Source organism: Eublepharis macularius, chromosome 19 (assembly GCF_028583425.1).
Source record: "Eublepharis macularius isolate TG4126 chromosome 19, MPM_Emac_v1.0, whole genome shotgun sequence".
NCBI classification, from domain to species: Eukaryota; Metazoa; Chordata; class Lepidosauria; order Squamata; family Eublepharidae; genus Eublepharis; species Eublepharis macularius.
This window is the reverse complement of record NC_072808.1, coordinates 16143673-16171571: the sequence shown is the minus strand read 5'-3', so window position 1 is coordinate 16171571 and position 27899 is coordinate 16143673. Positions and strand designations below refer to the sequence as shown.

General features: G+C 45.8%; 1 protein-coding gene across 1 annotated transcript; it reads left to right on the top strand.

The window, feature by feature from the left end:
• Positions 1-105: 105 nt before the first annotated feature.
• TBC1D25 (TBC1 domain family member 25) lies at positions 106-12762 on the top strand. The gene is made up of 6 exons (XM_055003980.1): positions 106-303; positions 6134-6243; positions 7395-7549; positions 9151-9275; positions 9707-9895; positions 10129-12762. Exons 1-6 carry the CDS (start codon positions 211-213, stop codon positions 11488-11490), a joined length of 2034 nt encoding a protein of 677 aa, XP_054859955.1. The 5' UTR covers positions 106-210; the 3' UTR covers positions 11491-12762.
• The last annotated feature ends 15137 nt before the right edge of the window (positions 12763-27899 follow it).

Genomic DNA, 27899 nt, shown 5'->3' with positions numbered 1-27899 from the left:
CGGCGGGGAGGGCTGTCGGGGGATGGAAGCGGCCCGCCGGCGTCTGCCAGCCCCGAGGCGAGCGCGGGCCTCGCGGGCGCCCTGACCGGCCGGCGCCTCGCGGCTCCCCTCCCCCGCGCCCCTGGTGGGTGAGGCGGAGGGGGAGGGGGGTGCAACGGCCCTGGCGCGAGTCGCCTCCGCGGCGGAGGGAGGGAAGGTGGAGGGGCCGCGATGGCGGAGGCGGCGGCGCCCGCGGCGGGTGGCGGGGCCGGGCCCGCGGCGCAAGAAGAAGAGGAGCACGAAGTGGTTCGCGTGCGGGTCAAGGTGAGCCGGCGGCGGCTCGAGGAGGCTGGCCGTTTCCCAGAGAGGAGGGGCTCAGTCCGCTAACGGAGCTCCACCGGGTTGAGACATTTCGGGAGATTTTCAGCGCTGAGGCCTGGGGGAAGCAGAGTTCGAGGAGAGGAGGTAGCTCGGGGGTGGGGGCATTGGGATACCTTGAGGAACTTAATTTCTTCAGAGGAACTAGATTCAGGTGCGTAGCTGTGTTGGCCTTCAGTAGAAAGGCAGGATTGGAGTCCAGTGGCACCTTAGAGACCAACAAGATTTTGAGGGTACGAGGTTTCAAAAGTCAGAGCTGGCTTCGGAAGGTTCCTTCAGATATCTTTGGATATCAGATACCTTAGGGGGCCAACAAGGTTTTTAGCAGTATGAGCTTTTGATTATCAAAGCTGGCTTCTGTAGATACCTTCAGATATCTTCACGTATCAGATACCTTAGAGACCAACACGATTTTCAGGGTATGAACTTTTAAGGGCCAAACTACAAGTGATGAATGACACTGGTTGGACACTAGTCAGCTCCCCTCTAAGTTTTGATGGGAAATGTAGGCAGCTTGGTGGAATGTTGGACAAGTGACAGTTGAAAAGTCCATTGGGCAGCAGTCGGAGAGCCAACTTTCGAGACCAGGACGCCTACATTTCCCATCAAAACTTGAGAGCAGCTGCCAAGTGTCCAACCTGTGTCATTCGTCACTTGTAGCTTGGCCCCTAGATTCAAAGCTGGCTTCTGAAGATACCTTCAGATACCTTAGAGACCAACAAGATCTTTGGAGTATAAGCTTTCAAGTGTCAAAGCTGGTTTCTGAAGATACCTTCAGAAGGTATCTTCAAATATCAGATAGCTTAAAGACCAACAAGGTTTTCAGGATATGAGCTTTTGAGTGTCAAAGCTGGCTTCTGAAGATACCGTCAGGTATCTGAAGTTTTGATTCTTGAAAGCTCATATCCTGAAAATCTTGTTGGTCTCTGAGCTGCCACTGGACTCAAATCCTGCTGTTCCAGGGGGACTAATCACTGTGTTCTGGAGATCACTTGTAACTCCAGGAGAACTTCAGGATCTTCCTCAAAGTTAGCAACTGGTAAGATCCAAACAAACAAAGGTAATGAATTGAGATCATAGAATCATAGAGTTGGAAGGGGTCATACAGACCATCTAGTCCAACCCCCTGCTCAGTGCAGGATCAGCCTAAAGCATCTCTGACAAGTATTCATCCAGCCTCTTCTTGAAAACTGCCAGTGAAGGGGAGCTCACCACCTCCCTAGGCAGCTGGTTCCACTTTTGAACTACTCTGACCATTTTTCCTAATATCCAGTCGGTACCTTTGTGCATGTAGTTTTAGCCCATTGCTTCGCGTCCTACCCTCTGCTGCCAACTGGAACAGCTCTTTGCCCTCCTCCAAATGACAGCCTTTCAAATATTTAAAGAGAGCAATCAAGTCCCCCCTCAACCTCCTCTTCTCCAAACTAAACATTCCCAAGGCCCTCAGCCTTTCCTCGTAGGGCTCAGTCTCCAGACCCCTGATCATTCTTGTCGCTCTCCTCTGCACCCTCTCAATTTTGTCCACATCCTTTTTGAAGCGAGGCCTCCAGAACTGCACACAATACTCCAGGTGCGGCCTGACCAAGGCAGTATAGAGAGGGGCTATGACCTCCTGCGATTTCGACGCTATGGCCCCTTTGATACAACCCAGGATTGAATTAGCCTTTTTTGCCACCGCATCATACTGACTGCTCATACTCAGTTTACAGTCCACTCTTACCCCAAGATCCATTTCACATATACTACTGCCCAGAAGTGTACCCCCCATCCAGTATTTGTGCTTCTCATTTTTGTGGCCCAGATGTAATACTGTGCACTTGTCTTTGTTGAATTGCATCATATTCACAGCTGCCCAAATGGCAAAGGAGCCTGAATTGTGACTGTGTGTTGTATGCAGTCTGGCTGGTGAACAAGAAGGGTGCATGCATTGGGTGTGCTGATATCTGGGTTGAGTTGGGGAGAGGCTGGTGGAATGGAGACTCCAAGGAAATTATGTCAGGGTAAATCAGAAGCAGGTAGTGTGCCGAGGAGAACTCATTCGTGTGATCCTCTTTAAAATAGCTGCTTCAGGCTTAACTAAGACGAGGTTTCAACTGGGCAAGTAGGCAGCAGATGACGTTCCTTTCAGTAAATGGAAAGCAGAGGTGAAACTAGTGTTGGCTTTCTTGGGTGGGGAGGGGCTTCGAGTAGAAAGAACTGTTTTCTAGTCTGTATTCAGTACTGGCTTGTAATGGCTTACTTTCACCCTTGCTGTAAAATGAAGCATGTTGTGGCAAAAAAATCCCGACTTGAAGGATACATAGATAAAAATGTCTAGCACGTGAGCAGCAGTGAAAATCCTGTGCCAGGGATAATTAGGAAAAGAATTGGAAACAAAATGTGTGGTGTTGCTGTGTTTAGAATATTGTTTAACTTCCTTGTTAATGTATTTCAAAAGGGATATTACAGCGTTGGAAACAGTGCAGAACAGGGCAAACCAAATCATTAAAGAACGTTTTCCCTAAGGCAAAAGGGCAAGGAATCTGCAGCCTTTTTAAAGAGAAAAGACAACGTGGGGTGCATGTGAAGAGTTTTTGTAAATTTATCCGTGTGGTGGAGAGAACATTTCCCGCGCGCTTGATAAAGTTTTTAGGTGGTAGAGTAGGACAGACAAAAAGAACTATTTCTTCACTTAAACTTGTGTAGTTCATTGTCGCAGGATGTAGTGATGATGGCCATTACTTTAAAGGAGCATTAAAGAAATTCATAGAGGAAAGGTCCATCAATGGCTTTTAGCCACTATGATTAAATGTAATCTCCTTTTTCAGAGGCAGCGATTGTCTGCATACCATTGCGGAGGAGCAACAATGCTGAGAGGCTCAGGATTAGGGAGGGGGCATCTGGTTGGCTCCGGTGTGAAACAGAATGCTGTTTATTTAAATAAACAGACACTTGGTCTGATATAGCAATGAGGCGGTTACATTTTACAGAGTTATTTGCTGGCATCAGTTTGGTCAAATGGTTGTGTAGTTTTGCTATTTGCCCTAACTCATTGTGCCGTTGTAACCTGCGACTGGTAAGTCGCTTTCTTGTATGTCCATCTTGATGTTTGTTCGGTCAATTCCATTCTGCAAAATGATCGTGAGAGTTGATCCTTCATGTTGGGCCCTGCTGATTTGGTCAGATTGGGCTCATGAAAGCCAGGCACACAGAAAGAAATAGTATTTTGGAATGCTCTTGCTCTTCAATGGGTTTTATTTTTGAGACTTGATTGGGCCGACTAGTTTCACTGGCCAAGAGGTTTAAGAGAATTTTCAGTGTGGACACGTCAGCCACTCGCTTAGCCCTTGTGATATATACATCATGCTTTAGAGTCCTTATATTTTCCCAGCCGCTTTTGAGATGACGAGTGTGATGCAGTGGTTACAATGTTCTCTTTGCGTATGAAGAAACCCAGGTTTCAAATTCCTGTTTGGCTGTGAAAATTATGGCCTTGAGCGAGTCACCGGCTAAGTAACCGTAGTTCAGAACCCAAACCACAGTTTGAGCATCCAGTCGCACAACAGGTGACCGGAGGTTTAGACCTGCTTTTCTTTTCCATGGTCTCATCACTCATCTTCATAATGTTATACATACATTGCTCCATTTCTCTCTTCATGGTAAAGTAGCCTTTGGACGCCAAGTGAAGGTTTCAGTTACGGTTTGTGAACCGCAACATATTACACCATAGGTAAAACCATGGGGTGGATCCTGAGGGTATCCTTGTAGAAGGAGTACTCCAAGCACTTTTCTCTGCCTTCACCCAGCAACCTGATGCTTATCTCCCATAAATCCTCTCTGAGTGCTGCAAAGCAAAAGGAGGAGGCAGCAGCAATGAATGAATGAATTCCCTGGTGGGCTAGATTCTCGACGACTTATTTTCTGAACTAGCAGGAGTCTTATTCAGGGGCCACTCTCATTTCTTTCTGTGCAATATTTATACTGGTAGATTGTAAGCTGCCCTCTTTGCTGCGTGTGAATCTCTGTTTCTGTGTTGCGTTTAAGGTCCCCATGAGGTAACAGTCGTAAATGCTTTACTGCCATAAGAAATCCCAGTATTAGGAGCAGACTGTGCTGTTACAAGGGCCTAGGAACAAACTGAGCAGCTCCTGAGGGCTACAGACCTACAACTGCTTGTTCCAAAAAGAGATTACTTAGCCCAGTGACAAGCTGTCCTTTGTGAGTCAGCTGTTCTGAAATCATTCTTTTACCTCCTGCTCTGTGAAATCAGAATGGTCTTTTTTTTCCCCTTTAAAAAAAAGAACCGCACGTGGTGCCATTTTCTTAGTTTTTTCTCTCTTCAGTGGTAATCAAAGTAACCCAGCCTGCTCGCCCCGGGAGAGGGTCTATTCTAGTTATCACCAATTCAGGAACATTCCCCTAGAATTGGGCACTGATACGAAGATTCAAAATATACCTCTGAACAACTGTTGCTTTGACAACCTGACTTCAATACATCTGTAGATTATTTGCTGAGCAGCTGTTTCGCTTGCAGGGACTTGCGTTAGGAATGTAGCTCCTCTTGAGTTTAACCCACCAGGGCCAAAATCTAGCAGTCTTGAGAATGCGTCCCATTGAAGTCAATAGTCTGACTTATGAGAAGGAATTGTAGCTGGATGCAGGCTTGCTCTGCCTGGCAGTATGCCCTACTGAAACTGGTCTGATTTTCATGGTAATATGTTTAGGATTATGCTGATTTGTTGGCTACAGTCATGGTTAGGCCTGCAGTTTGCTGGCTACAGTCGTGGTTAGGCCTGCAGTTTGCTGACTACAGTCTTGGTTCGCACATTGTTTTGATGTTATTCTGCTACGAACCTCCCATAACCTTAATTTTTGAATCACAGTCTAACTTCTGTCAAGTACCAGTTGACTCTACAGTTGCAGTTTGCCATGAAAAAGAAAGCATCAGTCATCAAAAGCCATTTCTCTCCTCTTCAGTTCCCTCTTACATGAATAAATGATCCATCTTTAACCTGCATAGGATTGGGTGATAGGGCATATATTTCACATATCTGAGTCCCCATGTTCGGAATAAATGCTTATGGGCTCTCAGACAACAAACTTGTAATAATGCACAAAGGGCGGAAGCAGAATTTAGATAGTTGGCCTCGAGTCCTCCTGTTAGTATGGTTTGATAATACTAAGTTGTGGCTCTCTTTGTTACAAGTGGCGCATCTGACTTAAGTCCATAGCGGTAGCTTTTTCAAAAGGCCTTTTCTGAGAAGTGAGACAAACAGATATTTTAACTTGTTGGGCCATGCAATATATGTGCTGCTGTCTTTCAGAAACTGTATTCTTGGTTTTACTGACGTTCTATCTGGTTTTAAACTAATGTCATATAATATGTGTTTGCGCTCTGCTCTGAGCCCAGTCGCAAGGTAAGCGGATTAGAAATGCAATATTCTGTGTTAATAAACAACAGGGCCTCTCTCGCTAGATGAAATGGCATATAATGCATTTTTATTTTAGTAAACGGAAACATTTTTCTGAGGATAGAATGATTGTTCTTCTAAAGCACCTGGCATCGTTGATGTATACACTGAAAGGAAAGGGTTTGGTTTCACTGAAAGCAAAATGCTCTTGCCATCCACAGTGTGTTAGAATAGCAGGGCCTAATGGGGAGGGGAAGGAGGGAGTTTCAGAGCCTAGATACTGTCTTTCTTTAGCCGTAGGGGAGTCAGCGGCGATGGGATGTGCAAGCTGTGAGACTGACTGGAGTCGCTGTTTCAATCCCGCTTGCTCCTTGTCACCCTTGCAGAAATGCGACGGCCTCTTGCAGCCTGAATTCCGCACTTTTGCTGTAGACCCGCAGATCACCTCGCTGGAAGTGTTGCAGCACATCCTTATCAGAGCCTTTGATCTCAACGGGTGAGTCCTGGGGAGAATGGAATCAGGCCATCCTGGCTTTTGGAGGGTCTTGGTAAAAGAAAGTAAATCCAACTGCCGGTCAGTAGGGCTTAGAGTACGTGGGCACACGTGTTCAGTTCTGGGAGGAAAGCTCAGTTTTGTATGGTGCAAGTGAAGTGAGAACAAGAAACCCCTCTGTCTCTGTGTAGCTTTGATATCCGATCTTGCTTTGTCAATTTATGTTTCCCCATTGAGGGGGAAGAATGTTCCAAGATACACCTCTGAGACAGTAAAGGAGGGTATTCTGAAAATGAATAGTGGTAAGCTGCATAACCAATCCTTTGCTCCTCTCAAGTTTGGTGTAGTGGTTAAGAGCGCAGGACTCTAATCTGGAGAAACCTGGTTTGATTACCCACTCCTCCACTTGAAGCCAGCTGGGTGACCTTGGGTCAATCGCAGCTCTCTCAGAACTCTCTCAGCCCCACCCACCTCACAGGGTGTTTGTTGTTGTGGGGATAATAATGACATACTTTGTAAACCACTCTGAGTGGGTCTTAAGTCATCCTGAAGGGCGGTATATAAATCGAATTTTATCATCATCATCATCATCATCATCAAGTACACCGGACCGGTTGTCATTTTGTAAAATTTTAGTAGCGGCTCTTCTGACCAGTAGTGATCCAGAGCGGTTTTCAATAAAGAAGGCCATTTAAAAAAGAAGGAAAGTTTATCATTCCTCCATCATCTTTTGTGATGAAACACAATGGGCACACTGGAGGAAAATCCCACAGTGTTATAACACAGATGCATGTTCAGGCGAAGATATTATGCTGTTGAATATAGCGAAGGTGCTCTTGATTTCACTCCATGCGTAAACAGCTATTTAGTCCACTTCAGTAGCCCTCAGGACATCACAGTTTTGTGGACGTGTGCAGGAAAATGACATGCATGCTTCTTGTCTGTTCTGTGGTAGGCACATTTATTTGTTCTACCTCTCTTGCAATGCCAAGGGGGGTGGGGCTTGCTGCTCCCTGTGTGTCCAGGCAGCAAAAGAAACTGACTCAGCACATGAGAGAGTTGTTTGTGTGCATAGCGTCCTACCCCAATGGAATATCCGTGCAGGGCTTGCTTTAAATGGCTGTGAACACGGGTCTCTTCTCTCCCCACCTCAGGAAGAAGAACTTTGGCATCTGCTATCTGGGCCGAGATAAGCAGGGCCAAGAAATATACTTGTCACTGATGTCCGACTGGGATCTAGGTGTGGCCTTTGCCAGTGCCTCCAAGCCTTACTTGCAGCTCAAGATAGACATCAAGCCTTCTGAGGACAGTGAGTAATTTGTACTCTCTCCCCCTGAACAAGAGAGCCAGGAACCCTCGATTGCTTTATTTGCAGCCCCTCTTTGCCTCCCAAGCAATTCACAAATCCCCACTCTTTTGCGGAGGAGTTGGCTAGTTGCTGCTGTAAAAATAAAAAAGAAGTGCTAGTTGTTCAGCTTTGATTTCCATGCTGTATGGAGTGAAAAATTATAGGACTGAGTAGGAGAGAATGACTCTGTTCTCCCTATGTACTTATCCTAGCTTCAGATACAGTGTAAGGCTTGGCTCACTCTAGAGCTGTCTGTACGGACACTTCTAGGGGAATGCACTTAAGGTCATTCATGCGCTCAGAAACTTTAGTTGTGCTCAGCGCTGTGGGGATCTAGGGGATTAGCAACTGCTTGGTTCCCCCTTTGTGGTTCCAGCCTTCTCCTAGCCTGCTATTTGGCCCCTTCTATGGACCTGGCTTAATTGTGCAGATGCTCAATACCTTTCCTTGATCTCCCACAGCTGTTCCTGTTGGCCTGAGAAATTAGCTGGTTTGGTCAGCTGCTCCTGGTGGCTCCTTAAAGGAGCCCCTCAGCGCTGCATAAGAGTTGTGTGTTGACTTGCCAGGTGATGCCAGCCCTCTTCCCATTGGAGTGGCTGTAGGAGCTGTTGGCAGATTGAAGGTGTGAGCTGGGGTCATGGCCACCTGCTGCAGCCTGGATACATCTGGGGAAGGACAGCACTTGGTGAATTTTTGATTGTGGCTCGCAAGTGCAGACATTCACATTCGGTGCTGAATTTAGCTTCCTAAAATTCACCATGCCTACTTTTTTTTTTCAAAGCAAAGGTCTTGTTCTTTAGGATACCAATATAGGGTTGGAAATGTCAACAAGTATTTCTAGCAGCGGAGACCTCACTGCTTCTCCCCAGAGAAGCAAAATTATGCAGAATAAGCAGTTATGTGGAAATACGCCTGATTGGCGCAATGTTTATGGCTCATGGAATTCAGCTTCTCTTCATACTGAATTTTTGTTTTTTTTTTAATATATGCATAGACCTGATCATGATGTGTGTGTTTTCTTCTTGGAGTGCTTCTCAGCTGGTGTGCAGCTTTACAATTGTAAGCTTTACAGTTTTGAACTTGTATTCATCCTCACACCAGTTCTCATGAAGTAATTCAGCCCAGGAATAGCCAATCGTTAGCCCATGGCACGATCTGGCCCCCACCAGCCCTACCAAATTTTTGTCAAGAAGTTGCAGAAAACTTGCCCAAAATGTGTCAGATAAGGAAAGGAATATTAAAATGCTGAGGATCGTTCTTTGGATTTTGTATGTAATATCTTAGCTATAACTGGGCAAATGTACTCCATAACTGGGAAGCCATTACTGCTAGATGGCAATACCGTTATTGTGGAGGCTGTCATTTGGCAAAATAAACTTTTTGCTCTTTGTTGCCAGAGAGTAGTCGTTTCCAAAAATACAGAACCTGGTTTAGCTTGTAAAGTTGCTCAAGGCTTCCCAATGAGTTTTATGGCTTTATAGACTGGTAAGCATAGGGAACGGCAGATAGCGACCTTAGACAGCGGGCTGGAAGGGTTGGCTCTCACTTCTGTCTTCTCTTAGGCCCTCTTCTGGAGGACTGGGACATTATCAGCCCCAAAGATGTAATCAGCACTGACCTGCTGCTGGTGGAAAAACGATCTCTAGCAGCGGCAGCTCTGCCTTTTACCCAGTCTATCCTTTCCCAGGTAAGTCCGAAAAAAAGAATGGAACTGTGCCAACCTAGGCTTTCATGATGCGATGTTCAGTTAAACATCCCAGAATAACTAAGCTTCTTTAGATGGAAAGGGGTAGAATAGAGTTCTGACTGACATCTGGTCACTACCTAGTTCTATGCAAAAAAAATATTCCATTTCTTTCATAATTGCTATTTAGGTTCAGAAGTCTGGTTTCCAGTTGCTCCTTCGAGCCAATGCTGTAATCGTGATGCGTAAGCCCTATAACCTTGTTGATAAAATGTGGAATAGTGTGTGTGAGTGGGGTGTTAGTCTCCGCTATCTTCCCTCTCAGGATCACTGAGGACATATTCATACCAAATTTCTAGAATTTGAGTTCTCTCCTATATATGTTGGAGTGCTGGTCACTTGCTGACCTCCGTTTTCCTTGTATCTTTTGCCAGGTTGGCAGGACGCTGTCAAAGGTCCAGCAGGCCCTCGGCTGGTCTTACGGGGAGGAGGTCAAACCTTTTAAGCCCCCACTGAGCGATTCAGAGTTCCACACGTATCTGAATCACAAAGGGCAGCTGACGAGGCCCGCGGAGCTGCGCCTGCGGATCTTCCACGGTGGAGTGGAGCCCTCACTGCGCAAGGTGAGAATTGAAGGTGGGGGTGGTTTTGTGTCTTAAAGTGGGAGCGGAGTCTAGCGGGCAGGAACTCGGCTTCCTTTTCTTTCTGCCCACTCTGAGGCTGTATTCTCTTGTTCTTCTTGACCAGCAGTGGTGTTGGACCAGAGAGAGTGCCCTTTGCTCTAAGGGTCGGGGCTTGCTGCCGTCAGTATGGCAAGCTTTTTTTCATGATGCTGAGTTACCCCTGTCTCCTTTAGGTGGTTTGGAGGTACTTGCTCAATGTCTACCCTGACGGGTTGACGGGGCAGGAGCGAATAGATTACATGAAGCGGAAGACACGGGAGTACGAGCAGCTGAAGGGGGAGTGGAACGTACGGTCCAGCCCCGAAGACCTAGAATTCATCCGCAGCAATGTGCTGAAAGACGTTCTGCGAACGGACCGCGCTCACCCTTACTACGCAGGCTCTGATGACAATCCCCACCTGACGGCCCTCCATGAGCTGCTGACCACCTATGCCGTGACGCACCCGCAGATCTCCTACTGCCAAGGTATGAGTGACATCGCCTCCCCCATCCTGGCCGTGATGGACAACGAGGCTCACGCTTTCATCTGTTTCTGTGGCATCATGAAGCGCCTGGAGGGCAACTTCCAGGTGGATGGCGAAGTGATGTCGGTCAAGTTCTCCCACCTTAAGCTTCTCCTTCGTCACTCAGACCCCGAGTTCTACTCCTACCTCCTCTCCCGTGGCGCTGATGACCTCTTCTTTTGCTTCCGCTGGCTGCTGTTGGAACTCAAGCGCGAGTTTGCCTTCGAGGACGCCTTGCGCATGCTGGAGATCACCTGGAGCTCCTTCCCGCCAGACCCTCCTGAGAAGGAAGTGGAGCTGGTGGGCCCACCGGCCAGGCCCGGAGATAGCAGCAAGCCTGTCCGGCGGAGACACATGTTGCGTCCGGCTTGTAGTTTTGAGGCAGCTGGGGATCAACCTTGCCAGGGGGCAGTTCCTGAAGAAAAGGCGTTAGTCAAACAGTCTAGCTTTGGAGAATTCAAATATTACAGTGCTCGCAATGAGGACAGTTCGGAGGATGACCCGTCTCCTAAATCTCCGTGCTCGGTGCAAGAGGAGGAAGACTGTAGCAGCGAGCAGAATCCTTTGATCCAGGCACCAAATGTGGCCAAATCCTTCTCTGCTCCATCGCTTCGGGCCCCTACCCCAACCTCTCGGGACTCGGCTTCTTCCTCGACCAGCGGCCACGAGGAAAGCCTGTCCGAAGAGGAGAAGGGAGACTCTGTGGTTAATACCCCTTCTTCCTCATGCGGACCCGCTGCCGCTTCGCCCACCACTGCTGTCAGCCTCCCACCTCCTCAAGAGTTTGGCAAAGGCAACCCGTTTGTACTCTTCCTTTGCCTGGCCATCCTCCTGGAACATCGGGACCACATCATCAAGAAAAACATGGACTACAACGAGTTGGCCATGCATTTTGACCGCTTGGTCCGACGACACAACCTGAACAAGGTCTTGCACCGCGCCAAGGCGCTCTTCGCCAACTATTTGCAGTCGGAAGTCTGGGATTCCGAGGAGGGCGATGAGGCAGCTGCCGAGTCGCCTGCCGCATCATGACCCCTGCTCTCCCGAGATACGGGGACTGGTTCTCTGCTACCCGTCGGTGCAAGGATTGATGTGGCACAGAGATCAGAGACTAATCCAGCTTGGCCTCAATTCTTCCACGATCCCCTTGGAAGGTGGGCCGAAGCGTCTAAGTTGGATTGTTCCACTAAGTACACCTTCTGTGTCTAGCATACTCTGGTTTTTAACTGTTTCTTTGTGCAGATATCTTGCATAGAGGCCCCATCTATCCTTCTAAGTACAAGTAATCTTCTTAAGAAGATCTATCCTGGAACAGCCCCTTTCCAGTATTTTCCAAACCTTCCCCTCTTGGTACATTTAGAGCTCTTCAAAGAACGCCAGTCACCAAGAAACCTAGATTGACTTCTACCCCTTCTAAAACCTGGTGCTTTCCGTTCAGGTTTGGGGCAGGTTTGCCCCAAGTGTTTTTTTGATGCTGCCTCATGTCGTGAGTTTGTTTTCTCCATAGCGTGTCAGTTTGTAATCGGCAGAAGCTGCGTATTTATTCCCCCTCTTCAAAAACAAAAGGCCTATTATGCTAAGTTATTCAGTTTTGACTTCCGTTCATCTGTTTTAAAAGCACTTTATTTCCTCAAGCATTTCTTCCTTTCTATGGTACTGCCTTTTCTATTTTTCTTGAAATCCCTTTATAAAAAACGGAGCCTGTAACCGTGAAAAACCATATAGAGCTTTTCAGAGCTGGCTATCAGCATGCCCGGTGTCCTAACTGGCCAGTTTTTGACCCAGTCCTTTTTTGTTTTTAACCTGGACCATCTTGTAAGTCTTTTATAAACAAATACTCAAGGAAGTGAACATTCAAATAAAAAGGTGGGTGGGGAGAGTGAATGGAGTTTTTATGCTTTTATATTCCTGCTTTTGGGGAAGCAATCACTCCTGTCTAGCTTGCCTGCTTTCTTCTAGGTGTCTCCTCACATCGTTCAAAACTTCCGTGCTATAGATCAAGATCTTGGCTGATCAGGCAAGCCTTTTTCTCACCCCCTATTTAAACACCGGTTTATATGATTGCTTCTCCATGCATTATGAGCTTGTAAGGTGAGATCTTGCTGGAATGTATTGCTACTGATCACACATCAGGTAGGGGGGAAAGATCACAACCTACTTCTCATGTTACACATACTTCTGTTCTCAAATAGTACCACACGAGAGGGGCCGTTTCCCCATGGCACCCCACTCACTGAACGCCGGCGGTTTTTCCGCGTGATTTCTGACATCACCGTTTCCAAAATGGATGCACGTAGTTACGATTCTGTTTTCGTGGCACCACGAAAACGGAATCATTACTGCCTGCATTTGTTTTGGAAACGGTGACGTCAGAAATCGCACTGAAAAACTGCTGGCGTTCAATGAGCGGGCCGCTATTTTTAAGACATGGGGAAACGGCCAGGGTGACGTGGCTGGCTGCTTGATATTTTAAAAAGTGTCTTGATGCCTTGAATCTTAGTTCTGGCTTGTTCTGGGTGAAGCTAGTGGTGCCTAACTAGTAAAACAGCGTAATAGTATGTGGGATAAGCTGGAGGGAAGGTGGCACAAGATAAAAACCAGGCTGTGCCGCATGTTGAGGAATCAGTTCCTGGTTTAGATATACAGTTCACGAGTTAAGCAGCATGTTTTGTGGGAAAGCAGTTGTCCTCTTTCCTCCTCCCCTTGTAGGGGTGCCGGTGTGTTTTCTCTGCTGGTGTGTTTTCTCTGCCGTTTCTCTCCCTTTGCTGATCATTGGATACGGTTAAAATTCCCAGGCTGGAAAATTCTGAGCTCAGGAGGAAAGACTCTCAGAAGCATATATTGAAAGGCTGCAAGATGAGGCCGATGGGGGCAATTGCGCTTTCCACCAAAATGGTTTTCAGACCCTCCTGGGCTGTGAGTGGAGTGCAAGAGCTTCCCATCAGCAGTGAGACCGTGGGCAGCTTCATCCACAAATCAGTTGACTTTATTCTTTAGTTATGAATCCTGAAAGATCAACAGCCTTAAAACATGATTAAGAGAATGGAAGCTGAGCAGAAATGCGCTCGGATGAACAACAGAGGCCCCCAAAGGCATTTGTGCTTTCTTCCGCTCCCCCTTCAAGGGAGTCCACTAGAAGGCGCTGTAGCCCACCTTGCTGAAAACTGCCCAGCCACAGCAGAGTTTAACCTTCTGCACCTGTTCTCAGACTATTGTGATGCTGATCGTGATGGCATTATTGCTGAACTGTTTAAAAACTAGACAGTATTCAACTTGCAGGTCCTTCCAGGAGACTCTGTGGCTAACCATCAGGGCCCGGGCTTTTATTTCTTAATAATCCGTGGATCACCTTTCGCTACTTGATGTGTGTCATCCGCTTCCATTCTGCTTGCTTCATTAATTTTTTTAAAAAAGGAATTCCGTTTAGCAGATCCTGTTGTCGGTATGTCTGTGTCTTCTTTAGGTGTACATAATTCCCTCTGATATTTCTCAGAAATGCCCCAAATCTCTTCCTGTTTATATATCCCATACCTACGCAGTTTGCATCCTAGATCTTTCCTTTTACTGTTTGAGTCTTAGCCAGTAGTTTCCTTATTTCTGTATTCAAACTGCTTCTGCCTTGTGAACAACAATGCCTTTGATAGCTCCAGTAACTGAAGCTGCTCTTTACGTGTTTTAACTCCCTTGTAATCTTATACTGAACTTTTGTTCTTGCCCTTTAAATATTTTATTTTTCGTCTCCTCTCCACTAATCTTTTCCTGTTTAACATGCTCACCATGGACATAATACCTTTTCATAGAAACATGAAAAGTTTCCCAGGCCATCCATTCCAGGTGTTACATTAACTTGGGACAAGGATATAATTTTATCTACCCCTTTTTCAAAATCAGATAACGATTCATTCACTCTATCCTGTTGTCTTGATCTCCTGTATCTGTAAACTTAAACATGTGTGGTCTGATAAACCCATTTGTATTGATGTTCACATTGTTGATTTTTTGGGGGTCACCTTCAAATGAATAAGAATTGTATCTGCTTCAGAAAAACTATGATGAAAGCAAGAGTAGTAAGTTTAATCTCGCTGTTTGGGATGTGTCATACGGCAATCCTGTTTGGTCCTTCAGTCCTTCCAAAAGATGTTTTTGTAAACCAATGCTTTATCTGTTTATTTAGAAAATTTATATGCCTCCGCTCCAGGCGGCTCACTACAAAAAAATCACTCAGAACCATTAAAAGCTAGCAAAAGCTCTTCTCTCTGCTATTAATCATCTTATTAAAATGCCCCTCCCCTCATAAGCATTCTTCTACTTTACATGGAAATAATCTCTAGAAGCACAGTGGCCATTCTTTCAGCTTCAGTCAGCTCGGAGGCAGAGTATGCTTCGTCTCCACCCTCCTTTTGTTAATTGGCGTTACTAACCCTTTCCTGTCTATATTGTATGCCTTTGTTCTCAAATACAATTACAGAAGGCTTAGAATTCTGTCTCCCACCAAGTTGCCATTGGTCAGTCAGCAAACACTTATCTTTCAGCTCGACTTACCGTAACAGATTAGCCTTCTCTAAACATCGTCATGATTCAATTTCTCGTTGTTCTAAATCTGCTGCCGTGGTAACTTTTTTGCTTTGCATATTTAGAAAATACTCTTATTTCTGTTATCCCTAAATAGTTCAAAACTATTAATAAAGTAAAGTAATACTATTAAGTAAGTAATAAAGTAATAAAGTTTCTGTTATCCCTGAATAGTTCAAAACTATTAATAAAGTAAAGTAATACTATTAATAAAGTAAGTAATAAAGTAAAGTAATAAAGTAAAACACTCTCATAAGGTTGACCCCTTCTGCTTTTTTTTATTTTCACTCCTTCTGACCATTCTGTTCCATTCAAGTTATCTCTGTTCTTCCTCGTCTTTAACCATTCCCCACAAACTTTTGGTGTTCCTCCATTTCTTTCTTAATTGTAGCATTTTCTTGTTCCTAATATTTTTTTCCTAGTTCTTCTGTTAACTCAATTTTATTACTTTTTGTCTCCAACTTATGTTCTAATGCATACAAACACTTGTATAAATCTCTCGGAAAGTTCTGAACTGTAATGATAAATACTTCTTAAACTCATTTAGGAGCCTTGCTACTCTTTTCTAGATTATTTTGTTTTCCATATTTTTCTCCGTTAATGTTGATAGTATTGGCTGTTCATTCATTTTTAAAATTTTATATTTATAGTTTTTTCAGTTTTTCTTTTGAAATTATTTTTATTTAACGTATTTTTGTTTCCTCCGTAGACAGAGAAGAGCATTAAGTATCTAATGCATCTGTCCAAAGAAATCCATAAACTTTTCTTAGAATGCTAGACACAGGACATTGAATTCTTAATTAGCTAATTCATTTCTCTTAAGGATTAAAAAAAACCCTCTAAACGACAGCTCAGAGAAAAAGCTCAAAATAATCCACCTTAAAATACAGCCCGGAGTTCTCTCAGATAAATAAACAGTCCAAGTTCCCGATAAGATGCTTCATGCTCTTTATGTTTCAGAAAATCTCCACCAATTCCAGAGGATAAAGTCCTTAAAAAGACACACGAAGGCTTAATTTATCCAGTATTGATCGGAGAAGTATAACTACAAAGCACTTTAAATATATATATCTCCAGAAAGGAAGCATAATTTATTTCTTCATTTATATCCTGCTTTTCTCCCCAGTGGAGACCCAAAGCAACTTAAGTTGTCCTCCTCGCCTCTCTTTTATCCTTGCAACAAACCTGTGAGGTAGGTTAGCCTGTGTGTGTGTGTGTGTGTGTATGTGAGAGAGAGAGAGAGAGAGAGAGACTGGCCGAAAGGTGACCCAGAGAGCTTCCATGGCCGAGAGGGCCATTCCCCAGGTCTTCGTCTTGACGCTCGAGCCACTTCCCCACACTGGCTGGCTTTCCATTCTTAAAGCGTTTCGTGCTCGTAATCAGAGTTCGTCAAAGTCTTCAGTCTCAGAGTGCTTTGTGCTTGTAGCAGCTGTACCTTCAATCTAAGCCGATGCTGTTTGCTAGCAAAGCAGGAGGACTCGCACTACGGTAGTCTGGACTTGTACAGTGATGCTGGTGAGCAAGGGGCAGCTTTCCATGGGGCTGCTGATCTGTGTAGGGGTCATACCATTGAGACCAGCTCACTGCCTTCTCATTATGCGTCAAGGCTGGTTGCTTAGTAGAATACTTAGCCAACGAAGGCCGTGATCCTCCCGAGGATACAGGAACGCTGTCCTGCTCAGAAAGGGTGTCGAAGCATGAGCTGGCCCTGGAGATGACTTGTCTGTGACGTTGGCCCCCATGGCGACGGACATTTAAGCTCTGGTTCTGGAAGAGCTTGCAGTGTGCTGCTGGGAAGGCCGAGAGGCTGGCATTGTGACTACTGTGCATTGGCTCAGGCGAGGTGCCCTTGTTACAATAGGCCTGGCCACGGAAGGCAGGCTTGCACCAAATGTAGTTGGGTCTTGGAGGGCAGGATGATGCCGGGATTGTGCATAGGGAGGCTCTTCAAGAGGCCTCGTTTTATTAGTCCTAATATAATCTTATAGTCCCTTGGTTGGTCTGTGATGCCTCAAGACTCCAATTACAACACGCAGCTGCACTGATCTACATGACTCAATATTGCCACTAGACGATCAGTACCTGGAATATCTGGAGCCTGCCTTACTCCATGGCACCGGAAAGAGGCTTTCAGTCCTGGCTTCCTTTTCAGTGCGTCTTAAATTATCTTCCATCAGCTGAATATGGAGTAACATTAATCATGGGGAGGAGGAGGCTTTAAGTGAACAAAGTCTTGCGCCGGTGGCGATGATCCAAACCAAACTTCAGCTTTTGGATCCTATACCTTTAGGGTTGAAAGTTGGGTTAGGAAGCCAGCCCATTGCTCTTTTCACAGTCTTGTTGGGCCAAGGTTGCTTTCCATGGCCTTGGGCGACGTTGCCAACGGAGTGGAGTCAGCAGTGGAATTGTATTCATCAATGTAGACGCCCCCATGTGTATCTTTCTGGACAGGAAGAACATTCCAAACAAACGCACAGAGCCGTTGGCCTGATTTGTAAAGGGCGGATCAGAGAGCCCCCTTGGAGGTCTGCTTCCTGCATGGCATTGTTTCAGCGGCTGGGTCTCAGCGGGGGTCCCCGTGGTTGTTTCCTGACAGCGCCTACTTTTTGTTCAGGGTTTTTGAATAGTTCACCTCTGTAGGAGGGTGAGATGGGCTTGGACTTCAGCTTTCTACCCATGCTCAAGCAGACTTCCCTTTTGGATGAAAACGGGGTCTATTTCCTCGGAAGGAGACAAAGGATAAGGTTTAAAAAAAAAAACCAAGCCATCACTGCCTCTGCGTACAGTAATTTTATTCTGTTATTTCTGTAGCCAGGCAAGACTTCAGACTCCTGCAAAACCTGTTTGAGCCAAGATGATACTGGAATGAAGGGGGCGTGTGTTTGTTAGAGAGAGAGAGAGAGAGAGAGAGAGAGAAAGAGTGTGTCGGCACGCACAGAAAGCCAGGCCCTGATGGTCCTTTAAAGCTGTTCTGCCTAGGCCACTACATGAGATGCCTTGTACAGGTGTTCAGGCCTGAATATGTTGTTCCTCTAAGCCTGCAAAGAACCGGCATGCACGTGCATATATACACTGAATTGCTAGCTTGGGTAGAGATCTAGAGACTTTTGATACTGCAAAGGTGTTTGTGTTAGCAGGGGCCGCAACTTAATGGGGTCTTGCCTGTCCTTAGGACATGCCTGGACTTTGCCTGCTTTGTGAAGTAGAAGCTCACGTAGATGAGCTCCATAACTTGGAGCCCACAGAGGACTTTTGCAAGTAGAAGGGGGGACAATTTTTGCCCCTTGTGCTCTTCCAGGAGCCCCCCTGTCCTCCAGAAGCAGCTTTTCAGGGGGTGTTTTGAGCTGCCGTCAGGGAAGGAAGCCAAGACAGTTGTGCCTCATGGATGGAGATTCCTTATGCCGGTGGACATTTCCAGTGAATCCAAGCTCATGGCCCTCCTGTGATGGGATCTTTGGCCTAAACTGGTTCCACTGCCCATCTACACAGCTTCCAGAAAATGTGTGGAGCCAGCACGAGGCAGGTGAACTTAGTGTGGACAGCTTCTTGCTTCCAGGGTGATATAATAAAGATGACTGTGGGAAGATGCTCAACAGTCCTCAAGGCCCTGCCTTGATTTCCCATGCAATGCCCGTTATTCCACCCCAGGAGCAAGCAAGGCGAACTTCTCTCATATTCAGAAAGCTAGCAGCTTCGTAGGCTTTGATCTAATCTACAGTTTCCTTGATTCCTTCTCAAGCTTATTCCTCCCCTCTTTTTTTAAAACTATCCCAGAAGTTGCTGAGCCATGGAACTGACTGGTCCAGAACCGTTCTTCCAACGCTGAGCTTTCTTGCACTGCACTCCCCTGCCCCCCTGCTCTTCTCCCCTCTCCACACTTCTGCTGGCCCCACCAACTGCCTTTTCATCTCACAGGCAGAGAAACCTTCCCACGAGGAAGCTCTTCTGTGGGAAGGCCGTGGAGAGCATAGAAGCAGAGCCGATCCATTGGGTACCATTTGTAGAGCAGCTCTACATAATAATCAATGAAATGACTCTTGTGCCTCTCTCTAGCATCACTGTAAATTGTGCGCCTTCCCAGGGCCTTGTGCCCCCAGGTTGGTTAGTTTGTGGAGCCTGGGGGAGAGTGCTATTTGGAACGCCTTTCTTTGGCGCCTCGAATGCCTGGAGCAGCTCTGTTCCCAGGCCCTTCTCTCGATTTGGGGCCAGAAGCAGCGTGGAGTGCAGTCTTCACAGTACATTCTGCCATGGCTCTTGTTCTTCCTCATCTCTGAGGCTAGAAGGGAAAATAAGCAACAGGCAAAGCTTTCCTAGTGCTGCTAGTGAAAGATGACTGCACAAAGGCAATGTGCGTACCTGCTTCTGGTGTCTGCCAATAGGGATTCCTGCTTGCCATGGGAGAATGCTAAAATACGCATATTCACAGTCCCTCAGCCTTACTTTCCCCCCTTCTGTTTCTACTTCTGTTGTGCCTCTCCACTTCCTTGGTAGTTCTAATTATTCTGCAGCCGCATGATTACGCTTTTTCACATCCTGGCGTGTAAGCACTTGTCTTCCATGATTTCCACTGCTTAATTTATCCTGTTTTGTGTTATAGGTGTGTGTTTTGGCTCTGCTGCGGTATTATTTTTTGTGCTGCTTATTTATTAAGACTTTTCCCCCCCTGTGCTTTAAGTTTTGGGCCAAGGCTTGTGGATAATACACAGATTTTTAGAGGAGCGGAAGTCTGTGGCTTTGGTGACCGGCTGTGCCGAAATCTCAGTGTATACCGATTTGGCCTGATTTCTTTTATGTGCAATTATTTGCGTCACCTCTGCTGTAGACATGTTCAGCTTATTAGGAAAATGCTGAAAAATTAGAAATGTCCACTTCAAATAGAAGCTGCAGTTCAAGATGTAGATGGCTTTGCTATAGTCTGCGACCCTCATCACCTTGAACCCCTTTGCTTTCCCTGTATTTGCCCTTTCCTAACATGTCCTGCTGTTCTATTACAGCATGGCTTGGTAAGAAAAGGGAAAAGCCTTTGAAAGAGCAGGGGCGGGGGTGGAGAGATGAAAATATGATTTTTGCACTGCTGCCCTTTCTTGTCCCTTTCTGTTGAACCCATTGAGCATCTGCTAGCATGGTAAAGCAAGAGAAGAGCGGACCCTTTCAGCTTCATTTGACTGTGAGAGCTAAACTACAAGAGACAAATCACACGAGGATGCTCACGTGAAGAGAGTCGCAGTGTTAGCCGGGAAGCTGAGTTTTAAAAGACGGATCGGAAGGCTCTGTCAATTTCACCTCTCTAGAGAGCCAGCAAAGATCACTCCTCAAAGGGTTTGTCAATTTCATCTTTGCTTCCTAGAAGGGGAGGTGAAACTGGCAAAACCTTCTGGAGGAAAAGTGGAAATTAACAAACCCTCTGAGCAGAGATCTCCCTGGCTCTGTAGAGAGGGGAAATTGACAACGCCTTCCGATCCGTCTTTTAAAACTCAGCTTCCCGGCTAACACTGCGACTCTCTTCGTATGAGCATCCTCATGTAATTTGTCTCTTGTAGTTTAATTGTAAAAATGATGCATGGTAGAATCTGGAACAGAAACAAAACGGAGAGGGAATAAAGGAGTTGCCTTTTGAGAAGAATTCCTCCATCAGTTAGATCTAGAGAAGCTACACCAAGCCAAGGTGGCACTGAAAAAAAAAACCATATTGCAGGCTTAAATTCCAGTTGATTTCAGTGGGGTTCAGTGATGGACCCATCCTTCCTACTGCATTGCAAAGTTTAAAGAAACTGGAACAAGTATCTTATGGTACCTTAAAGATTAACATTTATTTTAATCGGGCTGCAATCCTAAAAACGCACTTACAAGGGAGTAAGTCCCACTGAGCTCTGAGTAAGTTATTGCTATGATTGTGCTACAGGAAGCAGGGAGATTTCTCTCTCCTCTGTCTCTCCGTGCTCTCAGATACCCTAAGAATTGACTAATACTTGCTTTAGCCAAGGGATGAAATCGGACTGGGACGCGTGATCATTTTTTACACTTTGTGTCTTGAAAGCATCGGCAGGAAGCACCAATGAAGTCTTCCTCTCAGGAGGACAGTGGCAGAGCCTCTAAGGTGATGCAGACTGCTTGAATTATGTACCCCTGTTTACCCCTCACTGGCAGCCCTGGGGAGAAATTTCTCCTTTGCATCCCAGGGGTTCTCTCATTTGCAAGTGCAAATGTCACGCAGAGCCCAAGAGCCTTGTTAAAAAGGGGTGGAGGTGGAGATGGAGGGAGTACCAGTTCCCTTAGGTTTGGAACGTGGTACAAACCTCAGTCATTAGGTTCCTCAGTTTAGCATCCTGGGATCCCTGGAGATCTTTGTGGGAATTAATTCTTCCACATATTCTGGAGTAAGAAGCCCATGATTAAAGCCACCAAGGTGATGTCCAAGCTCCAGCAGGCAGCCTTCAATTCATTGTAGGGCTCCCCGAGCAAAATCTCGAGGCCAAGTGTAAACTGGATCGCTGTTACAGAAATGCCTTGAGTGATATTTGTGTCTTGGAAGCTGCATTTCGTCCTCGTCGTGCGAGAGATCTGCAAGTGTGAGTTTGCTATGGCAGCCGAAGAGGAGAAAGGAAGAATCGAATTGTGGGGCGGGATTACAGTATTGCTGTTGTTGTCATCCCCCCCCCCTCCTCGCACACATCTGCCTCCTCCCTCTTGTTCCTAAGCAAAAGCACAGGCGCAACGGCAGTCGCACCGTAACCAGAGATGTCTGTCCCATGAATCCAAGAGAAGTGGCTGCTTCCAGCTCAGGATTTTACATACTGCTAAGGATGACCAAGGACGCTTAATCATGAATGCTGTGTAAATGTATTGTGTAAAGTTCCATCTGGCGGAAGTTAAGGGGAGCAGCGCAAAAGCGTAAGAGTACTTGCATACAATCCGCTTCGTTAACATGAAGCACCTGCACGAGAACTTCTTGCTGGACCTGCACCCCCATTTTAATGAATGGGAATGAAAATGCGTTCTGGCTCCTCTGCCGCAGGCAGCAAAACGTCTCCTGCTGCCTCTAGATACACTAATCTTTTATCCTTAATTTGTACATTCATTGAGAGAGTAAATATATGGACTGCATTCTTGTAAATCCTGAAGACTTGTCCCTCTAACGTTCAGCTAGGACGATGCTTTGGGGTTTTTTGCTTCATTCTTCTGCTCCCCTTGTTTAGTCCAAATGGAAGTTAGTGGGCCAAGGTTTAATCTCAGCTGGCCAAAATAATACAGTGGCAGCAATTTGGGTGAATGGCCTTTGGAATTAAACCTCCCTGAAATTGGTGGGCATAACATGAGTGCTGGATTTGTGAGGGGGCCCTTCTCATTACAGTCCCATGTGTGTATCTCTGCTTTCCAGTTTGGATCCTCTTCTAATGTATTACCATCCGACAGAAACGGTGGTTTTCCTTCCAGGCCTCAGGCATTTTTCTGTCCTTGTTTGTGACAAAGGAATTAAGTCTAAATAAAGCGGTGCTGTTTGTTGATTTGGTTCGTAGCTTCTTTGGGGGCCTGTTGAAGCTGTCATAAACTGCGCGTGGACAGAGCAAAGCGGCAAAATGGGTTATAGCTAGCGAGAGAGGTCAAAGTATCAAAGGGCTGCTTGCTACCCTGCGAGTTTATCAAGGAAGTACCTGAAAGACCTTGGGGTGGATTACTAGACAATGGAGTTAATCGTAACCAAGTCTCATTGAAAGCAAGTTGGCTACTTAATACTCAGTTTGTTTCAGTAGAAAACTGTCTTGGCTACCTAGCTGTACTGGGGCATCCTGAAGCCGAGGTAGGACATGTCATTGTTAAGAAGTAACGTAACTTAGCCATTTTTCCATGGCGCTTTTTGGAAAGGGAGATATACAGTAGGGCTTATAGTAAGCGGCCTTCATGTTAAAAAAAAAAACCCCACTTGACATTCTGCCCAGCTGAGGAGAGCATGAAGCTCAACAAGGTGGAGCTGCTCAACACAGAAGATGTATCAGTCTCTACGAAGAAGGTACATTGCTAATGGCCAGAACGGATACAAGAAGAATTGGGAGGAGGTTCTAAAGAGGAGCTAAACAGAGAGATCAAAAGACGATGACAGTCGTATATCTTTCCATATATATCATATCCTGAAAGGGTTAGGAAGGAAATCCCAGCATGTATAAAAGTGATGGTTTCCTTAATTATTGGAGAATGACTGTTTCTCTAAAAGGTAAGAAGGAAGAGATACAAAACAGTCCCATTTTGTCCTGTAGGAGACGATCAGGGCTACTAAAAAGTTCAGCACCTAGAGTGTCCTTTCCACCTCTCACCCCTTACACTTTTCTGAGTCAGTCATTTTCATTTAGCCTGAACAGATCAGCAAAATCGAACCTGCTACATTTTCTCCCCCACCGCCAATGCAAAAAGCAGAAAAAGAACGAGAATTCATGGAGGGATGAACGGTAACATATGTTCTTCCTTGGGGGGGAGGGTCATGGCTCAGCGGCACATCTGCTTTGCATGCCAGAGTTCCCAGGTTTCCCAACATCTCCAGTTAAAAGTATTAGGTGGTGTGAAATATCTTAACTTGAGACCCTTTTCTTTTTCTCACTGTCTCCAGTTTGAGATATTTTGTCCTTTTCAACTTGTCTTTCAGTCGCCAAACATTGCTAAAATGTGTTCTTCGGATTCCGCCCTCAGTTGGATTGTTGTGTTATTCTGCCCTATTACAAAGCTCTTTAAATAGGTCTTCGCAGTTTAAGCTTTTTTTTTTATAGCAACTTTAATGGATAGCATCCCCAAATTTTTGGAATAATGTTTGAAGAATCAGCTATCCAAACTATTAAATGGGGGGGGGGGATTTCTGAGAAGGATTTCGGGACTAAGATGAATGACATACCAAGCCTCAACAGCGTGGGAGAAGATCCAATGTCATTTTATGTGTTTTATTGGTTTGTGTTAACTACTGTATAAAGTACCTAAAAGCTAGTAAAAATTTGCTTGGGCACACAACAGTATTCTTCATGGAAGTCTAGCAAAACCTTATTTTGAGTATAGCTACCTTATCTGTAGAAGTGAGTTCTAAGCCACAGAAATGTATGCTGAAATAAAAAATTCATCCGTGTTTGAAGTCCTGCTGGAGCCTAGAGGAATTTGGAAGGAACCTATGAAGAGAATAAGTCTCAGATGCAAACCAGACACACAGAAGTAAAAAAAAAAAAGCCAGCTGAAAGGAAGAAGATAGAAGGTAGGGGTAAGATGTGGGCATGGTAAGCGTTTCCAAATGCTTTGATTAGAATGCCAGGGGGAATAAAGAACTTTCTCTATGGGCATGATCCAGACAGCCTGTTCTACAAATATTGAGTGAAAAACTGTACAAGGTATTTTGCTTAGGTCTCATGGCCCCTTCTTTCATGCCCAGCATAATGCCAATTGCCACTTTCAGGTCAGGAAGCAATTTGCCCCTGGCCAGTTTGGCTAGGGATCCTGACGGTGTTTTGCCACCTTCTGGGCTTGGAGCAGCAGTCACTGGGGGTGTTGGGGGGGGGATATAGTTGTGAATTTCCTGCATCGTGAAGGGGGTGTACTAGATGACACTGGAGGTCCCCTCCAACCCTATGATTCTATCATTCTAAGGGCTGTCGAGTCATATACAAAGTATCTTATCAAGATGTGCAACCAGTTGTGCAGAATGAATTGTTGCGCTCTCTGTTGCAGGACCACCGGTGCTTACATCTATGGGCAGATAACGGCAAGTTGGTTCCCCCCTCCCCATACCTGTTGGGATTGCAGCCCATGGCCACCGAGGGATGTACAGCATTCCTGGAAGAATTTGTAACAAGAAGGGGAACGGGGTGTGGGTGACCGTGGCATTGCATTCTCCACCCCACCCTGTTTTCATAACATTGGATTGGCTCCAGCAGTCCCTCAGCGGAACGGATGTGGGCTACAGCAAGTAGTCTTAATAAAAGCATGAAAGCCAGAAAATGTATCTTTTTCAAAGCTGGAGTATAATTAACACAGCAATTCAGTAAAAAAAAAATTGCGGATGACATCAAATAGAACAAAAAGGCAGGATGCGGAACAGTCAAAACGTAAACAGCACAGCAAGAAACTCAAAAGGAGGATAATAAAATCCAGTGGGAGCAGGTGGATTTCCACTTGGTGCCGAAACTTCAAAAGGCTTGGTGCTAACAAGCAGCTGAGGGTTGGAAGGTGCTAACTAAGAAGGGGCTCTGCTTTTTGTAAAAGCCTGTCTCACCTTAGGGGAACATGGAGGTTGGGCAGAGACAAAGAGGCCTTTAAAGATAGCAAAACTCTGGCTAGAATCCTAATAGTGTGTAGTTTGATAATTCAGTTGTCATGAGTGTATTGTCTACCTTGGGCTAAAATTGCAGCCATCGTGTGCTGTTGAGGCCTGCTAATAGTGGAAGGAGGGAGTTGTGGGACATCTTGGCACCTGCCAAGATTAGGAAAGGTAGCTGCAAAGTCCTATAAGGCATATTTACGTCAGTAGGTAAGATGCTGAATTCCTAGAAGTCCCAGTTCACCTTTCCAGAAATGCCACCTTTCTAAATGTAGGCCTCATCTAAAGGGGCTCAGTGCACCTATGAGATGCTGTTTGAGGAAAAGGGTTAAGTTTGTAAGGATCTGAAGAACGCTTGGGGACAAGCCTCGCCAATGTGAAAGATTCGTACTGCTCCTGAAACTTGGTGGAATCAGGCTACTGTTTAACACCAAAACATCTGTTGAATGGCTTTGGAACGGACTCCTATGGGAAAGCCAGCTGTGACACATCCACTCCTTGGAGGGCTGGTGGTGATGTAAACGGTTGCCAAGTTCTAATTTAACCCTATGTGAACCAATGGGCAGATCCAGTTTGGTGTAGTGGTTAAGAGCGCGGGACTGTAATCTGGAGGGCCAGGTTTGATTCGCCACTCCTCCACTTGAAGCCAGCTGTGTGACCTTGGACTAGTCACAGCTTCTAGGAGCTCTCTCAGCCCCACCCACCTCACAGGGTGTTTTGTTGTGGGGATAATAATATGCTTTGTAAACGGCTCTGAGTGGACATTAAGTTGTCCTGAAGGGCATTATGTAAATTGAATGTTGTTGCTGTTGTTATATTACCATCCTGAAATTGTTTACATAATCTGTTATTGAGCTGATGGAGACTGGGGTCAAGGGTACCAGATTTTGCTGGTGCTTACTCCTAACCCCCTTTTCTGTCTCCGATTTGTTCTTCCATGGTAGTTCTGCTCCCGGTTAGGCCTTGGCAATTTGATCACTGTATTCTGCATAGGCCAGGAGACCCTGATCTCGTCAGATCTCAGAAGCCAAGCAAGGTCGGCCTTGGTTAGTAATTGGACGGAAGACCTCCAACGAAGACCAGGGATGCAGAGGCAGGCAACAGCAAACCTCAGTCTCTTGTCATGAAAACCCCACTGGGGTCACCATAAATCAACTCTGACTTGAGGGCCGGATTTCATTTTTTCATTCTGCAGCTCCTTGTCATTACAGTGGTGGCCATAAGATGGCACCAAAGATGTAAAGGTGTGAGGATCAAGTGCAATCCTAAACAGAGTTACTCCACTGTAAACCCATTGAAATCAATGGGCTTAGACTGGTGTAACTTTGCTTAGGATTGCACAGTTAGTCCTCCTGACTACCGGTTCCAGAGAAAAAGTTAGCATCCCCAGTTGTTGTACACAGACTGGGAGGACGCCATTTTGTTAAATGCCCGTCTTCAGGCTATCTCAATGTGCATTTTCCCTCCTAGGCCAAAGGCGATATTGTTCTGATGACGCTACAAAAGCCTGATTTCTAGTTCCGACCTCTGTCCCGATTCCCTCATCTCACTTATTTTTATTTCCTTCATTTATTCCCCACTTTCTTCCTCAGTGGGGACCCAGAGTGGCTTCTTCTTTCCTCCATTTTATCCTTACAACACCTTTGAGAGGTAAGTTAAGTTCTGTGTGTGTGAGAGAGTGGCCGTGGCCCAAGGTCGCCTGGCAAACTTCCACGGCAGAGCAGAGATTCTGACCCGGCTCTTCCAGATTCTAGTCCGGCCCTCTAACCCCTTCACCACACTGGCTGGGTCACAATTAGCAGGCCTTAATATGAGCTACGTCGTATCATGGGACATATTTTGAACCCCAGGTATGTTTTTTGCAGGAAGCACGTATTGCAAGATTCGCTAAAGACCACCACAGTGCATCCTTTGAGTTAGGCATATAAATGGTATATACCTCTCTTCCTCCGAAAACTGTCCCTGAGCACAGCTCTTCCATTTCTGGGGGGATGGTGGCTCCATGCAAATCAAAGGCAGCGCCTGAAGATGTCAAAGTTGGAGACTTGTCAAGGATGCGAGACTGGCAACAGCAGCGCCATTCGCACTTTGTGTGGAGCACCGGAGATTGCATCAGCGTCATCCTCCAGGTATTATGAATGAATAACAGATGACATGGTGGACCATAGACACGCCCCTGAGGAAGTCCGTGGGATGAAATCTGCGTTCTAGATAGCCGGCCCCAGTTTGGGCGTCATTTTCGGATCTCCGTCTGTCCATCGAGTCAACTGTGGATCACTAAAGAGAACTACAAAAAGAGATATTAAGAAAGATTATTCTTAAGGACTTTTTCGGCACTTACCTTCTGGTCCCGGAGTTATTACCTTAGTTCTGTCTGAATGTACTAAGGGGGAGTATTGAAATCATTGATTATGTTAACTGTATGAATCTATGAGATATTTTTGTAAGACTGTTTGAAATTGATGAACTGTCCTTACTTGTTATCAATTGAGCACTTGCCACTTTAAATACTTGAAGTAAAACGATTGATATAACCAGGGCTCATTTTGAGGGGGAACGCACCGGAATGCAGTTCTGGCAGTTC

Coding starts and splice junctions, on each gene's coding strand:
- TBC1D25 (XM_055003980.1), top strand. CDS start 211: ATGGCGGAGGCGGCGGCGCCCGCGGCGGGTGGCGGGGCCGGGCCCGCG. Junction 6,244..7,394: donor AGAGCCTTTGATCTCAACGG/GTGAGTCCTGGG, acceptor TCCCCACCTCAG/GAAGAAGAACTTTGGCATCT. Junction 7,550..9,150: donor CATCAAGCCTTCTGAGGACA/GTGAGTAATTTG, acceptor GTCTTCTCTTAG/GCCCTCTTCTGGAGGACTGG.